The 14,658-nt window shown below is 53.6% G+C and overlaps 1 protein-coding gene across 1 annotated transcript; it reads left to right on the top strand.

Moving 5' to 3' along the window:
* Positions 1–890: 890 nt before the first annotated feature.
* LOC119100715 (TBC1 domain family member 17) lies at positions 891–14,365 on the top strand. Its single transcript, XM_037223805.1, has 14 exons — positions 891–981; positions 3,839–3,984; positions 4,411–4,506; positions 4,870–5,014; positions 6,071–6,287; positions 7,283–7,476; positions 7,829–7,936; positions 8,459–8,607; positions 8,900–9,098; positions 10,768–10,889; positions 11,265–11,354; positions 11,897–12,033; positions 12,437–12,614; positions 13,173–14,365. Exons 2-14 carry the CDS (start codon positions 3,880–3,882, stop codon positions 13,404–13,406), a joined length of 1,974 nt encoding a protein of 657 aa, XP_037079700.1. The 5' UTR covers positions 891–981; positions 3,839–3,879; the 3' UTR covers positions 13,407–14,365.
* The last annotated feature ends 293 nt before the right edge of the window (positions 14,366–14,658 follow it).

Raw genomic sequence — 14,658 nt, 5'->3', positions numbered from 1 at the left:
TAACTGATAATAAAAGGGCCCCATCCCGAATATCGCTGGACATGGCCCATTTGCTCATGACCGCATTACACATGTGCACACATACAACAAAAACATTTTTACCTTCCATATCCAGAATAAAGGCCAGGTGTCATGGCGAGATCAATGTTGTCTTAAACCTATAGCAAGCAAACTGAAAAACCATGCGGTAGCAATGTTCCTGTGGACTCTTTTTAAGCCGATAGAACTCAGAAGCATTAGCGGAATCTGTATCGGTAATGTACAAAGATATCAAGGACTCCGCGAATATCCATTGAAGATCATTATGGCTCAATAATTTGCATTAACATGGCCGAGCTATATTAGTCCAAATATCTTCAATCTTCAGACAGAATTGTTGAGTCATGCAAACTGTGTGACGCAGCTGTGAGCATGCGCGCTCACAAATCCTAGCGGCAAAAGCCTCGACGCTAGGCGTTGCAGTCCCCTTAGGCCGCGCAGGGTTTGCCCCGCTGCCTACACTAAGCTCTGGCCAACAGGTGGACGACAGCGATGACGCATTTGAAAGAAGTACCCTTCAACGCTTTTGGACATAAAATCATCCACTTAGAGGTATTGTGGGCGTGTATTTCATCTGCGCGGCTTTTAGATTGATGATAACGTATTGGTCTTTACATCGCCGGGGCCGGGCCCCTCAACGGGACCTCCGGGCGGCCTTTCGGGGTCTTAATCATACGTTGAATCCCCTACACCCACCCTGCCTGCACCACTGATCCACAACAAAATTTTCAAACGACTCGTGGACACTCGCGAGTAATTTGGTTCATGACGTCATCAATAGCTGTTATATGAAACGGATTTCTACTTCTGTGCTGTTTGCGCCACTGGCCCACTGCGCTACATTGGCCAAAATTATGATCGCCACTGAACCCATTACCCCGCAATGAACTATGAGCATTAAGGGGAACACGGAGAACCATTAGGGACGCTGGGGTGACTGAGGTAAGAATTGCCGGATGATTTTGGTTCGGAAGTGGATTTGTGTCATTAGCACACTATTTGAAAACGGGAAACTTGAATGCCTACGTTGGTTGATTTCGGAAAAAATCTGTGTGGTGGGGTTTTCGTCCTTGCCGAATCTTCAAGTAATTCATGCAATGAGTTATGTAAATAGACTGACCGTTTAAAATGACTAGATCACAACATGAAACCGGTTGCGGATTGAGTATTGTTGATGTAGCAAGTATATTGTGAGGAGCTGTGGAGTGTAGAGTGATGGCTGGGAGGCTGCAAATGTATACAGTATCATGTGTGCTACCTGTCCGTACCTTACCAAGTACATGATCTGGTAGGCCATGTTGCATGTCAGCTTGATCCTGTTGAGATCCTGACTTGTTAAGCAGCATCAAACCTGATCTATAATGATGTGTGTTAAGGGTGTGCAGTGTGCATATTGTCTGTATTTCAACATGCCCACTATGTCAGAGGGAGCTACACTCTGGGGAAAATCATTTTAGCCATTGAAAACTTGTGTTGAAGACATTCCTTCTGACCCCCATCTCCAACTGAGGCCTGCTAAGATTTCAGGCACAGACCCTCACAGGTTGTTTTGATGAGTAGAATGTGCATGTCATCAATCAATTGAAGTGCGAGATCTGGTCAACAGCAATCATGTATCCCAGGCACCTGTGATGGTGTTGGGATGACAGAGGATACAGAGCCTCTTGGTAAGACCTTTTGCTGATGTTTTGTTTGAGATTTGCTGCCTGCCTCTAGACACATTTCATCAGCTTTTGGTTGGCAGAGCTAAATGCCCCCTTCCCCAATATTGTTTGGATACACAGGGTAAGGCTGCACCAGCATTTTAAACAGATGAGGTTGGGTCATCTGATCAAGCAGCTTAAAGGACCAGCAGGTGGTCATTAGAATCTGGGATGGCTTGAATGTTAGACATGATTTCCTCTCCCTGCTTGTGGAACAATAGGTCCCTTTCTAAGAGCGACCCAGTTTCTTTTTGTCACAGCCTAATCCAACAGAATGCATCTCTTGCAACATAAACCAACTTCCTGTTTCCCCCACCAAGCTTTAGTGACTTGCACTTGCCATTCTTCACCAGCAGTGGCTTTCAGTGGCCAGGGCACCAACCAGACAGTCAGGGTATCAAGGTCTTGCTTCAATCCCATCAAAGCCTCACAGCTGGATGTGCCATTGTGCCATGAATCTTAGCTTAGTGTGAGATCTGTGAGGAGGTAAATGAAACCCTGTGTAACTTCAGGTAGATAATTAATTAACAGCTCAAACAGCAGGGAACCTATTATATATATATATATATATATATATATATATATAATTATAACATCATAACAGCTTGAACAGCAACAGGGAACAGAGCCATGTGGCATGTCTCTGGTGACTAGTGTCAAGGTGGACTTGCACCTTAACTGACACATCCTGGCACCTGTTAGTTGGGAGAACCTCAATCCATTTAATAAGTCTGTCCCTAATCTTAGAGTCACATGATAGACTCCGAGCTGGAATTATGCTGTACAGTGTCAATTAGATCACCAACTTTCATCATGTTCCTCCAACCTCCAATGGCTGTCAACAGATGAGTGGTACACAATCATTTGGGCCTGAAATCATGTTGGGCATTGTGTAATTGGTGAGTGGGGAGCAAGTGTCACATTAGAGGATCACAGGCAGTCATCTCAAGTACCTTGCATTCTTTTCAGCCAAGAAATAAAGCCTGCACAGAGTCTGTCTAGAGGCAATGTTTGTTTGTGCGGGTTGTGATGTGTAATGAAATGAAGGGGTATGACTAGGTGAAGGGTGTGGGTGGAGGAGGTGTTATGGTTATTTTACATTAGGTTAACTTTACATAGCTTAAGTATAGGCTTATTTGCAAAAAAATAATCCCTGTGCAGGATACATATGTGACAATAATGAGCATACATGACATTGATGCACAGAAACTTTTTATTCTAAATGGCTTGCATGAGCGACTTTTGGGCACACAATACCTACTTGGCATAGCTTGTGATATTTATACTGAATCTGTCACCCATGTCATGCAGAGCAGCTCAGCTGATGATTTGCCTCTGCCCTATTTTACCAGAGTGGAACAAGGAGGTTTTACGCTGCACAATGCTGTGCATGGCTGCCCCCAGGCCTGGATTGACCGTGGTTGGACAGTTGCCAGCTGACCTTTCCATTTCTGTTGGGTCAAACTTTGCACTTGCTTGTACTCATTGGAGCTGTATTGCAGGCACGGCATCTTTTGACTAGGCCATGGGACCTGGAGTACATGTGTGCCAAACTCAAGTCAAGCTAAACTGAGCTGAATTTCCAAGTTTGAAAAATATTGAGCTTTCTGTTTGCGTGACATCACTTCATCCACATCATAATTCCATGAAACATTGGTCCCCATGAGCTGAAACTTATGCAGACTGTGCACAAAGCTTGGGGGTCTCATATTCAGGATGTGTTTGCACTGATAGTTTTGCCAGGGTTTCACTACTGCCAGACATGTTTGGTGTGATGTGTATTTTCCTTAGTCTGGGGTATAGATAAGAGTTTGGTAGTGACTGGCTGATGCCAAGGAAGCAGTCATTGCTTGGAAAGCAATATACCTTATCTACTCATGTTTATGCAAGCTCAAAACTTGTTGCAGTTTCTAATGTTCCATTATGTTTTCTGATACAAATATGTTTTGAAATTGGTCCAGATGTTGCCTAAACCTTTCATTTAATGGATTTCTGGGGTCCCAGCCACCATCAGGTGAGAGCAGATTTAGCCATTTTTCACTGCTTATCCCCAACTCATGTACTATGCTCTTTTTGAGCTGCTGTTGCCTTTTCAGTGTAAACAGACAAGTATAAGGTATTTGGATGTGGAAGAAAAATGCTCTCATCTTCATCCTCACCTGAGCTGGAAGGAAGACATTCCCCTGAGATGGGAGAAGAAGCCATCAAGGCTAACAAGGATGAAGAGAAGAAAAAAGAGCAGGTGAAATCTGTGGTTGTTTCCAACTATATTATGGTTTGATCAGCCAATCAGACAAACATTTGTGATTTTCATCAAAATAAAGTTTAGAATTCCCCTAATGAGCTATTTCATGTAAAAGTATGCCAGAATAGTGCATCATGATGGCTTCCTGATGATGGTTCATGATGGTGGTGATGTTGATTCATGTTCATGTTCATCGTAGATCGGCGGTTACAGCTGCGGTTCATTACAGCTGCAACTTGCCATGCTGGTAGCCCCAGCTTAGTCCGCCGGCATGCTCGTTTGATGTGCATGACCCAGAATCGTGTCTGGATTTCAATTAAAACCTGATTCACTACGAATCACACCACTCACGGTAAATGTAGGTATTGTATGATGGTGTTACCGAGTGCAATGCGTTCACCATCGCCCGATTGTGTGTTTTAGGGAACAGTGATTTTTTCTATACCGGATGTGGCGCTGGTCGGGTCGCAGCCAAACTCCGATAGGATTGTTCCTGGTTCCCTGACCATCGTTGACAAGGTTAGACACCCGCAAAACTGTTTTCCTTGCGTGTATTTGTTTAACAATGACAGTGCAAGTGCGCGCATGGCTATAGCACACAACTCTTTTTTTGAACGGTTGGTGAAGACACCACCGATCTGGGAGGTCTACCTTTCAAAACTTCGTGCTGCTTATCTTGTTTTAATGGGCCGTGAACAAACCCAGAGTGCGTGCCATCTCTGTGCTGACGTCAGTCCGGGCCCGGCTCATGTGAGCTGTTCAGTCCGATCTGCAGCCAGCGCGTGTCGCGCCGGCGCGCCAGATGTCAGAACGGTCGCTCTCCTGGCGTGGTGGCCGATGTCGCCCTGGGACGGGGCTATGAGTTCCCCGCGTGGTTGGCAGGGCCACGGCACGTACATGGTGTGGAGGCGAACGGACGCCGCCAGTCCGGAGCGGACCGACGACCGCACCACCAGCCCGGCTCGCACCGACTGGGCGCTGCTGGAGCCGGCCGTCGGCTTCCACCGACACAACAGCCGCACGGAAGGTACGTGCGGCCGCCACACAGTCGCCTGCCCCGGCCGCCGGACGTCACGCGGTGAGGCGTTGACGTGCGTCTCCCGGCTCCGCCGTGCAGCGGCGCACGTACATCTGTGATAAATGCGCTGTGCAGGCAGTTATCGCCCGGCCTAAGCCCAGTCTCTGTCCAGCCTCAGCCTCAACCTCAGCCTCAGCCTCAGCCTCAGCCTCAGCCTCAGCCTCAGCCTCAGCCTCAACCTCAACCTCAGCCTCAGCCTCAGCCTCAGCCTCAGCCTCAGCCTCAGCCTCAGCCTCAGCCTCAGCCTCAGCCTCGGCTTCGGCTTCAGTCTCAGCCTCAGCCTCAGCCTCAGCCTCAGCCTCAGCCTCAGCCTCAGCCTCAGCCTCAGCCTCAGCCTCAGCCTCAGCCTCAGCCTTGGCTTCAGCCACAGCTGCAGCCTTAGCCTCAGCCTCAGCCCCAGCCTCAGCCTCAGCCTCAGCCTCAGCCTCAGCCTCAGCCTCAGCCTCAGCCTCAGCCTCAGCCTCAGCCTCAGCCGCAGCCTCAGCCTCAGCCTCAGCCTCAGCCTCAGCCTCAGCCTCAGCCTCAGCCTCAGCCTCAGCCCCAGCCTCAGCCACAGCCTCAGCCTCAGCCTCAGCCTCAGCCTCAGCCTCAGCCTCACCGCAGCCGTAGCCCAGCCGGTCGATTGCTTTGCTCCGCGCACAGTCGCAGCGCCCGAATGGCGGCTCATTGGGCTGCCCGCTGTTAAGTTCCGTCGCCGAGCTGTGCAGGAGCCTGTGGTGCATGCATCCCATTGCCGCCATCCGGCAATGAGTCCATTTTGTTCGAGTGCGTCATTGTGTGTGTGGGTGGGTCGGTGGGTGGGGCACACATCACAAAAATGGTGCTGCGAGGGTTTCGTTTTGCAGCCGAGATTTGGGAATTCCGCCATAGTACCTCGGCTGCTGAGTGCGTTATACAGCTCTGATGATCCGGAGACGCTGCTGGTGCCATCATGACGGCTGCCGGGGGCGCGGGTGCTGTGTCGGCGGCGACGGTGTTTGTTGACCTGTGACCTGTCGCCCACAGATGCGGTGTGCCTGGGGCGGGCCGAGCCGGCCCAGTTCCGGCCGCACCCGATCGAAATCGACCTCTCGGAGATCCGCTCTTTGCGCGTCACCGAGCAGGGCACGCGCTGCGTGATCGTGCAGAGCGATGGCAGCACGACCAGTCCTCTGCGGTTCCCGTCCCGAGCCGAGACGGACGCGTTCCTGGACACCGTGTACGGCGTCACACCCATTCAGAGGTGAGCGTCGCCGTGCCAGCTGCTCCGCGCCGGTGGGAGCCACCGGGGGGGCTCTGTTGGGATGGAAACCGGTCAATGGTGCGGATTCACCCCCGATGGTTTAGCTTTGAGGGATATTCGCCGCCTCTAGTCATCAACGGTATGCAGGGTCGTCTTATGGCTCAGGTGTCCCAATGAACTGCCAATTCGGCCTCCTTTTGGGAGAACATGTCTTGTTTTGTTTTGCAGCTCTTATCTCGCATCATTGTGATTGTGGCCATGCTCATCATTTGTCAAGGTAAAAGTAACTGGGTGTCGGTAATGTAGTGGTTAATACGTTCGCGTTAACCGCTGCACGTCTGGGAAACCAGAGGTACGGGGTTCGATTCCCCGCGGTGCCCGCCCTTCCGGCCAAGGTGAGAGGCAGGCGACGTCATATAGCCTCAGCAGCTGAGTGCGTCGTAAAGCCCCAAGGACACACACACCCAATGACACACGAGGTGAAAGTAACTAATATTTGTTATCGGTTTGCATGGTTTGGCCGCATGAAATGTCTTTGGTGACGTGGCGAGGTGTATGTCAACAGTAGGAAACATTTATGAGGTAACCTTTTCGATGGATAATGAAGATCCGTGCTATCCTGTGGTTTGTCGAAAGCCTGCAACTGTTTTGATAGCTTATTTTGATAATTGTTTGATAATTGTGTTTGCCAGGTTGTTTTGATAATTAGTGTCTATGGGGTATTTTGGTACTTTTGGAACACGTAAGCATTAGCAGCACGGCACGACTGATTTCAACCTGCGATGGGTCGCTGAATATCATCATCCAGTTCTGAGATCTGGTCTCTCATGTGTTAGAGTAAAACCATTAACTCGTGCCGTGAAATGCATGTTAGAATGGTGCATACAGGCGCCGGCTTTGTCACACCTCAACGCCGTCCGTGCGGCCAAGAATGGCGCACACAGGCACCGGCTTTGTCACGTCTCGGAGCTGATGGGCGTCGTCCGTGCGGCCAGGTCATGTCGGGACAGTTCTCTGTACCTGGCCGTGGACCGGCCGCCGGCGGCGCGCGCCGGCCCGTCGTCGCTGTACGAGCTGGCGCTGCCGGTGGAACGCTCATTCGGCTCTGTCCTCAAGTTCGTGCGCGACTTCCAGCAGGACCCGCGCACTGCCGCTCTCTCGGGCTTCGGCAAGCTGGCCGACACCTTCCGTGAGTGGGGGCTGCGCAGTGGGCTCGGACCGTGCCGCTGCCGCTGATCAGTGTCCGGCGCGGCCGGTCAGTGCCGGCCAGTCGGGCAGGCGGAGACGTTACAACGGCTTTTTGACGGCATGGATGAAATTTGGCTGCACTGTCTCGGTGTGTGCCCCTGTGGAACGTGATGGTCTTGACATCCCACGCGGGGATCGACGTTTGAGAGGGGGACACCAGAGGAGCCCAAGCGTTGAAGGCGTCGTTTAGCCCTCCTCCTCAAGAATGGTGTTATGATAGTTTGCTAAGTGTGATGGTGTGTTGTGTGGCGGTTGTGGCCGGAACTGAGTGCTGCGCCCCGCCGTGTGTCCAGTGAACCTGGGTCTGGAGGACCAGAGGCCTGCAGAGGACATCGCCGACCTGCTGAAGCAGCACAGCAGCGAGTTTGAGCCGCCGCGGCTGCAGAGTACGCAGCAGGAGGGTGCGTGCCATCTGCCGCGGGGTGACGCCGGCGCCTCGCTTGGTGCAGTTACAGTGCCAGTACTCGTCAGCGAATGTTATATTGGAGTGGCCCAAAAAATAAGTCAAAATATATTAAGAAACTGAAGGCATAAAGTGTTTCATCCAATGAGGAAATATCACGGGCAAATTTGTATTAGGCTGCGACGTTATGTGGTGTTATGTGGTGGTGGTGGTGATTTGGTGTTTAAGGGCGCGTCGGCATCGGGCCATTTTGCGCCCACTGGTGTTATGTGGGCGTGATATGGTGCCATAGACAATGGCGGTCGGTTTTCATGCACCAGGCAACGAGGTTCGAAGAACTTGACAAAGTGCCAGTGACGTTAGCCGGTAAGGTGGAACAAGTCAAACAGCACGCGTGTTGCCGTAGGGGACTCACTATAACGTGTTTTGGTCCAGATGTTGTACGGTTAAAGTTTCCGTTCGGTTCGGATGCGTGCCAGGCCCGTAACTCCACCTGACAAACACGAGGCCTGCGCCGCAGGATTCGAGGTGGTCACTGAGATCCATTTGGGCGAGCGACGGCCGGTCTCCAGAGAGCGCCCCCTCTCTCACCAAGAGTGGGATGGCTTCCACGACGCCGAGGGACGCATTGTGGACGCTGACCAGCTGCGTGAGCGCGTATTTCGCGGGGTAAGATGCCGTTTACCGTTCTCGATTACACCAGTCGTGAGTAGGGCCTAATAGCCGCACTACATCGTCCAGATAGGGTTGCTCTCTGGAACTGCCTTATATGACCACACCTGGCAACTTCATCACACCGGGCAACTTCCTCTCCTTGTGATCCGTATCCTGATCTGTATCCTGATCTGTGACCGGTGTCGGCTGCCTTTCTGCACGCATAACTGTGTTGGTGGAGCCTGCGCGGCTCGCCGTCCGGTGTTCTGTGCGCGCGTGCCTTGAGCTGGCCGGGTGGGGCCGGCAGGGCGTGGAGCCATCACTGCGCCCAGCGGTCTGGCCGTTCCTGCTGGACTACGACCGGGCCGGGATGACGACTGCAGAGCGGCAGCAGCACCGCGAGAAGCGCAAGGACGACTACTTCCGCATGAAGCTGCAGTGGGCCTCCATGTCAGAGGAGCAGCTGGCTCAGTTCGCCGGCCTCCGGGACCGGCGCGCGCTTGTCGGTGCGTGGTCGGCCGGCGCGCCGCGCCCAACCCGCAGAGTCCGCTCCGCTGCCGTGGAGGGATTGGCCGTCCGTCCCCCCCCCCCGCCGTGGAGGGATTGGCCGTCCGCTCCCCCCCGCCGTGGAGGGATTGGCCGTCCGCCTCCTCCTGCCGAGGAGGAGTTGGCCGTCCGCCCTCCCCGCCACGCACACCACGTACGCTACGTCTGGGATGAGCGCGCACATGCACGATGGAGCGAGGCCGCGTGGAAATGCCGCCCGACATGTTGCTGCCGCGCTGCCCGCTCATCGGCGATTTGTTCGTCTTGTTCAATATCTTGTACTTCGCTGCCGTGCGTGCCAGACTTGAGTGCAAGCACTGCAGACTGTGTTGCCCCTGTCCGCCATCGTGCCGCGGTGCGGTAGTCGCCACGGAGGTAAGGGGGGGGAGGGGGGGGGGGGGCAGGCGTGAATTTTCCCGCCTCGATCGGAGGCTTGCTTTTCAGAAATCATTTAAGCGCAGCTGAACCTTTCGCGTGATTTTCCGAACTTTTCACCAAGTGTTTGGGAGTAGATATTCTCAAACGGACAGATCGTCTCGCTGTAATGGCATTGGCGCCTTTCCGTTTGCAGGGAGGGGATGGCGCGACAGAGCGCTACACGTCAATAATATGATATTGCACTTGAAAAATAAGTAACCGTTAAGTAACCATTTCGCTATACCCATCTCAAAGCTTCAACGGTATGTTGAATCGTCTTGTCTGGCGCGCATGTCAGGGAAGTTTGATATGTTGAACAAGGTGATATTGAAGGTTTTGTTACAAGATTGTTTCGGGCTCTCTCTCTCTCTCTCTCTCTCTCTCTCTCTCTCTCTCTCTCTCTCTCTCTCTCTCTCTCTCTCTCTCTCTCTCTCTCTCTCTCTCTCTCTCTCTCTCTCTCTCTCTCTCTCTCTCTCTCTCTCTCTCTCTCTCTCTCTCTCTCTCTCTCTCTCTCTCTCTCTCTCTCTCTCGCTCTCGCTCTCGCTCTCGCTCTCGCTCTCGCTCTCGCTCTCGCTCTCGCTCTCGCTCTCGCTCTCGCTCTCGCTCTCGCTCTCGCTCTCGCTCTCGCTCTCGCTCTCGCTCTCGCTCTCGCTCTCGCTCTCGCTCTCTCTCGCCCTCGGCTGCGCTTTGATCTGAGCGGCTGCGCTTCTTGGCTCTTTTATTTTCTGACATTTGCTCTGCATTTATTTCTTGACCTCGCCTCCCCCTCCCACGAACACTAGTGTTGTGATTATGCCCATGTTAAATAGCTGGAGACGGGTCACTGCATACCATTTAGCTGTAACTTCAAAACTCAACTGGTTAGTACCCACCCATTATATATGCTTGGGCATATACGACGCAGACAAATCACCATGGTATTGAATTGACGCTATGTAATTCTTCAACTAAGCCATATTCGAATCAACGTAAAATGAACATACAGCAATATATAAATTCCGTAAAGTCAGTCGCAGAGAATGTCGCCACGCGCTGTGCCCCCCTCCCCCACCCCCTGTTTTAATCAGTCAAAAACGGCGTAGCATGCACTGGCTCCGACCGTCTGTAATGCCAATCTTGTCGAGTGGGTTTTCTTGGGCAGTATAACCGTATCCGTCGTGGCGAGCTTGTTTGTGGTGAAGATGACCCCTGGCGTAACCTGACATGCCTCAGAGAAGGACGTCACGCGCACGGACCGCTCCGAGCCGTTCTTCGCCGGCGGCGCCAACGTCCAGCTGCTGCACGACATTCTCGTCACCTACTGCATGTACAATTTCGACCTGGGCTATGTACAGGTGCGTCAGCCGGATCGGTCAGAGGTGGGCGGCAGGCCGGCCACCCGCCGGCCGGGCTGGACGCGCCCGGCCGCTGATATGTGCTGCCTGTGCTGGCTATCAGTTCTGCTAGTCGTCGTCGTCGTCAGTCGAGGATACCTGGCAGGCGAACAGCGCCATCTGGTGTCAGCCATGGTTGCCAGCTTTCGGCGACCCGTGGTCATCATTTTGGCATGTGTTTGCGTGCCGCGCCATGTCGTGGCGTGTCACGTCATGCCGTGTCGTGTCGTGCCGTGCCGTGCCGTACCGTGCCGTGTGGGACGATGCACGTCCGGCCCGGCGTGACCGCTGCCCGCCCCTGCTGACCTGACCCGGCCGTGACCGCCGCTGTTGCAGGGCATGTCTGACCTGCTCAGCCCGATCTTGTTCGTGGTCAGGGACGAGGTGGACGCCTTCTGGTGCTTTGTCGGCTTCATGGATCACGTGGTAGGGTGGGCTGCCGGGAGAAGGCTTGGCGTGATGCAGTTTCGGTCGACGATGGTTTTGCCCAGAATTCCGTATCTTTTCGGGTTGCCAACATGCCTGGACCTAACTGTATTACGACATATCTATTTATGGTCATGCAGGCGCTGATGCAGTCCGAACATGCCTTGGTATTTTTAGCACTATGACTCAGTTGCGGCCTGCAGAGGCGTACGAGATCAAGAGAACATGCAAGGCGCGCCTCGTTATGTGGTTTCTGAGGTCACGTTCTGTAGCGTGGTAAACTCTTATCTTATTGGAGCATGGTTACTCATCTCTTACATTGGTACACAAATGTGATGACCTTTTCGTTGAGTAGTCGTGTTTCGCGGGGCCGAACAGAACCAGACTGGGTTGACCTGTTGCTGGCGGTTAGTTGTGGTTGTCGGTCCGCCGCCGGACTAGCAGGCGCGGCGCCACGGTGGAAAGCCACGCTGACGTCTCGTCAGCGTCACGACCGCGCTGAAGAGGACCCCGATTCCCCACACCCTCACGTCTGCCTCCAGAGCAGCAATTTCGAGCTGACCCAGAAGGGCATGGAGCGTCAGTTCTCGGACCTGCGCGCGCTGCTGCAGGTGTACGACCCGGACTTCTGGACATACCTCGACCAGAACGAATCCAGCCGCATGTCATTCACGTTCCGGTGCGTGGTGCCTCGCTGTCATAGTGTGACACACCGCCACACCTGCCGCGCCGTGCCGCTCCAGTCTCGCTGTGGCGCCGCGTCATATTTCACGCCGCAGTCGCCCTGCGCCGTCCTGCAGTTGGTCCAGAGCCAGAGCGCCACCCTTCCCTGTTTTAATGTGCTGCCCCACCACGTTGCCACCCCGTCACACCGTGCCACCCCGCCACACTGTGCCACCCTATCTCACTGTGCTGTTCCCCCTGTTAATGTCGCCCTGTCACACCATGTAACCGCACCACACCGCCGCCCCACAGTATTGTGCCATCCCATTCCACCGTGCGGTCCCTCGTCACATGTCGCCGTGCCGGGTCTCACCATACCGTGCCAGTGTCGGTGACGTCGCCACCTGTCGGCGCGGCAGGTGGCTGCTGGTGTGGTTCAAGCGTGAGATGGAGTGGGCCGACGTGCAGCGACTCTGGGAAGTGCTGTGGACGCGGCGACCCTGTCCCAACTTCGTCCTGCTGCTGGCGCTAGCTGTGCTCGTCCAGCAGCGCTCCATCATCATGGAGTCCAGCCTGGGATTCTCGGCCATTGTCAAGGTGAGGCGTCGGCCAGCGACAGGCCTGCTGGCATCGGTGTAACATCGTCAGCAATCTGCCACCACCCAGCTGTGGCCCCAGGGGTCCTGCGGCTAACTGATGGCACATGTGGAGGATACCACCAAGTTGATTGTGGCGCAGTTGCCGGAACGGGTATCCTTCGAAGAGGTCAGAGTTGACCGAGTTCATCGAATGGTGGTGTGAACATTGCGGTACGCGTCGTGTTGGACCGTCCATCCATGACTGAGTTCTACCCTGGCACTCTGATTGGTCTGATGTTCTGGTCTCCTTCTATTCCGAGACGTCAGTTGTGAAATGGGTTACGTCATCCACAAGAAAGGCTGTCTGCCTCTTCTTTAATGAATCCCCGATTCCACGCCGCTTCTCATTGGTAACTTATTGATTTGTCGGCGCTGTGTACGTTTGGCCAGGATGTTGGCGGCCTGACCGCAGGGTTCCATTGGCCAGGATCGGATGTATTTTAGGGTACGACAGAAGCAGCAACTGTGACAGTTGTTTGGCTGTGCTAATGCTGGTCGTGTTTGTTTACTGCGGCAGCACGTCAACGACTTGGCAATGCATATTGACCTGGAGGCCAGCTTGAAGCTGGCGGAGGTCATATACCACCAGTTTCGGGAAGGAACGCGAGTGCCCACCGCCGTGCGAGCCATCATCGGCCTGGCGCCAGGGGAGGCCGCTACCAGCGCTGCCGACTCGCTCTCCAGCCAGCGCAACAGCACGAGCGACGACGAGCGTGCCTACGAGAAGGCGCTGGCCTCAAATTTCACGTGAAGCATGCACATGGAGTGCGTTGCCGGCTGTGGCGCGAATAGTTCTGTTCAACAACAGCTGCTGCTGCTATTGGCCGACCGGCCTCACACGTGCTGGCTGCGGCGGCCTTGACAGCAGTGGGGTACACGCCAAGATGTAATGAAAACGTGCTGACGCAATTTGAGGGATGGCTGAACTTGTTCAGCTGCCAGCTTCCAAGCTAAGCGGATGGAGCGCGCGGCGTGTAAAACGCTTTTGGCAGTTGGCGGACTGAGGAGCCTCAAATTGGCTTTGCAATGTAAAATATGAAACAGCACTTGCCTGTGCCACCACACTGAACACGAATGTCCCCAGCAGTATGTTGCATCATATAACTGCCGCTCGCTACATGTGTAGCCCTTCTGCATGCTGTGCATATATGCGTTGTCGCGGAAACTTTGTACATTTGGTTGTGATTGTCACATTACCATACAATGGGCATTTCGTTCCACATAAGATGAGTGTGAATCCAATTAACCAGATGCCACTTAAGTTGTATAGACCTAGTATGAGGCGTTTGGTATCGAAGTGATAATGAAACGACATCCGATTGTATGACAATACCTTAGGGGGTACAAGGGCGTCCTGATGGACCACTCCACGCCGCACATATTTCGTGTTATTATTACACTGCCATATTTGTTTAGCGGCCGTTTCTGAGATGAGTGAGCACGACCGATTGTCTCGTGCCTGCCGCTGCCCTCGTGACCGGGGGTCGCTCCAAGTGTAGCGGTATCTGGTGTGTCGGCGCGTGCGGATGGCTGGTGCTGGTGACTTTACAAGTGAACAGTTAGCTCCACCAGCAGCGTGTATGTCCCAAAGATGCCAGTAGATTGCCCCATAAGGAGACACCTTTGACACATCCTGTCACTTGATGTGTAAGCCGACTGTAGCGATTATATTTTCGTACATCATGAGCAATACATGGGTTTCATGCTGTATTGCGTAAGTTGCGATTGCACTTCGGCGGCTGGTGCAGCCCATGAGACATCGACGAGCCTCTCGCCGGACCGGCTGATACGTATTGAAACGTCCAGAGCTCATGACTCCATGAGTCAAAATGTCCAGAATTGCAGTGTCCGGCGTTCACAACATCCAGAAACCGTCCGATATCCCTGGACGGAGGAGAATCCGAAAGTCCAGGCTCGCAGCGTCCAGAGTTCAAAACATCCCGCGTCCGTAAAGTCCAGCGTGGGTGAGATCCACGGGTTGGGATGCTGTCCCACTTCCTCGC

This window comes from Pollicipes pollicipes, unplaced genomic scaffold (assembly GCF_011947565.3).
Source record: "Pollicipes pollicipes isolate AB1234 unplaced genomic scaffold, Ppol_2.1 Scaffold_4881;HRSCAF=5763_pilon_pilon_pilon, whole genome shotgun sequence".
NCBI lineage: Eukaryota > Metazoa > Arthropoda > Thecostraca > Pollicipedomorpha > Pollicipedidae > Pollicipes > Pollicipes pollicipes.
This window is presented reverse-complemented; position numbering and strand designations above follow the sequence as displayed.

What these genes read in the sequence shown, in the direction of transcription:
- LOC119100715 (XM_037223805.1), top strand. Translation starts at nt 3,880, where the DNA reads ATGCTCTCATCTTCATCCTCACCTGAGCTGGAAGGAAGACATTCCCCT. An exon ending in GGCGTCACACCCATTCAGAG is followed by an intron (nt 6,288 to 7,282) that starts GTGAGCGTCGCC and finishes CCGTGCGGCCAG; the next exon opens with GTCATGTCGGGACAGTTCTC. An exon ending in GGACCGGCGCGCGCTTGTCG is followed by an intron (nt 9,099 to 10,767) that starts GTGCGTGGTCGG and finishes GACATGCCTCAG; the next exon opens with AGAAGGACGTCACGCGCACG.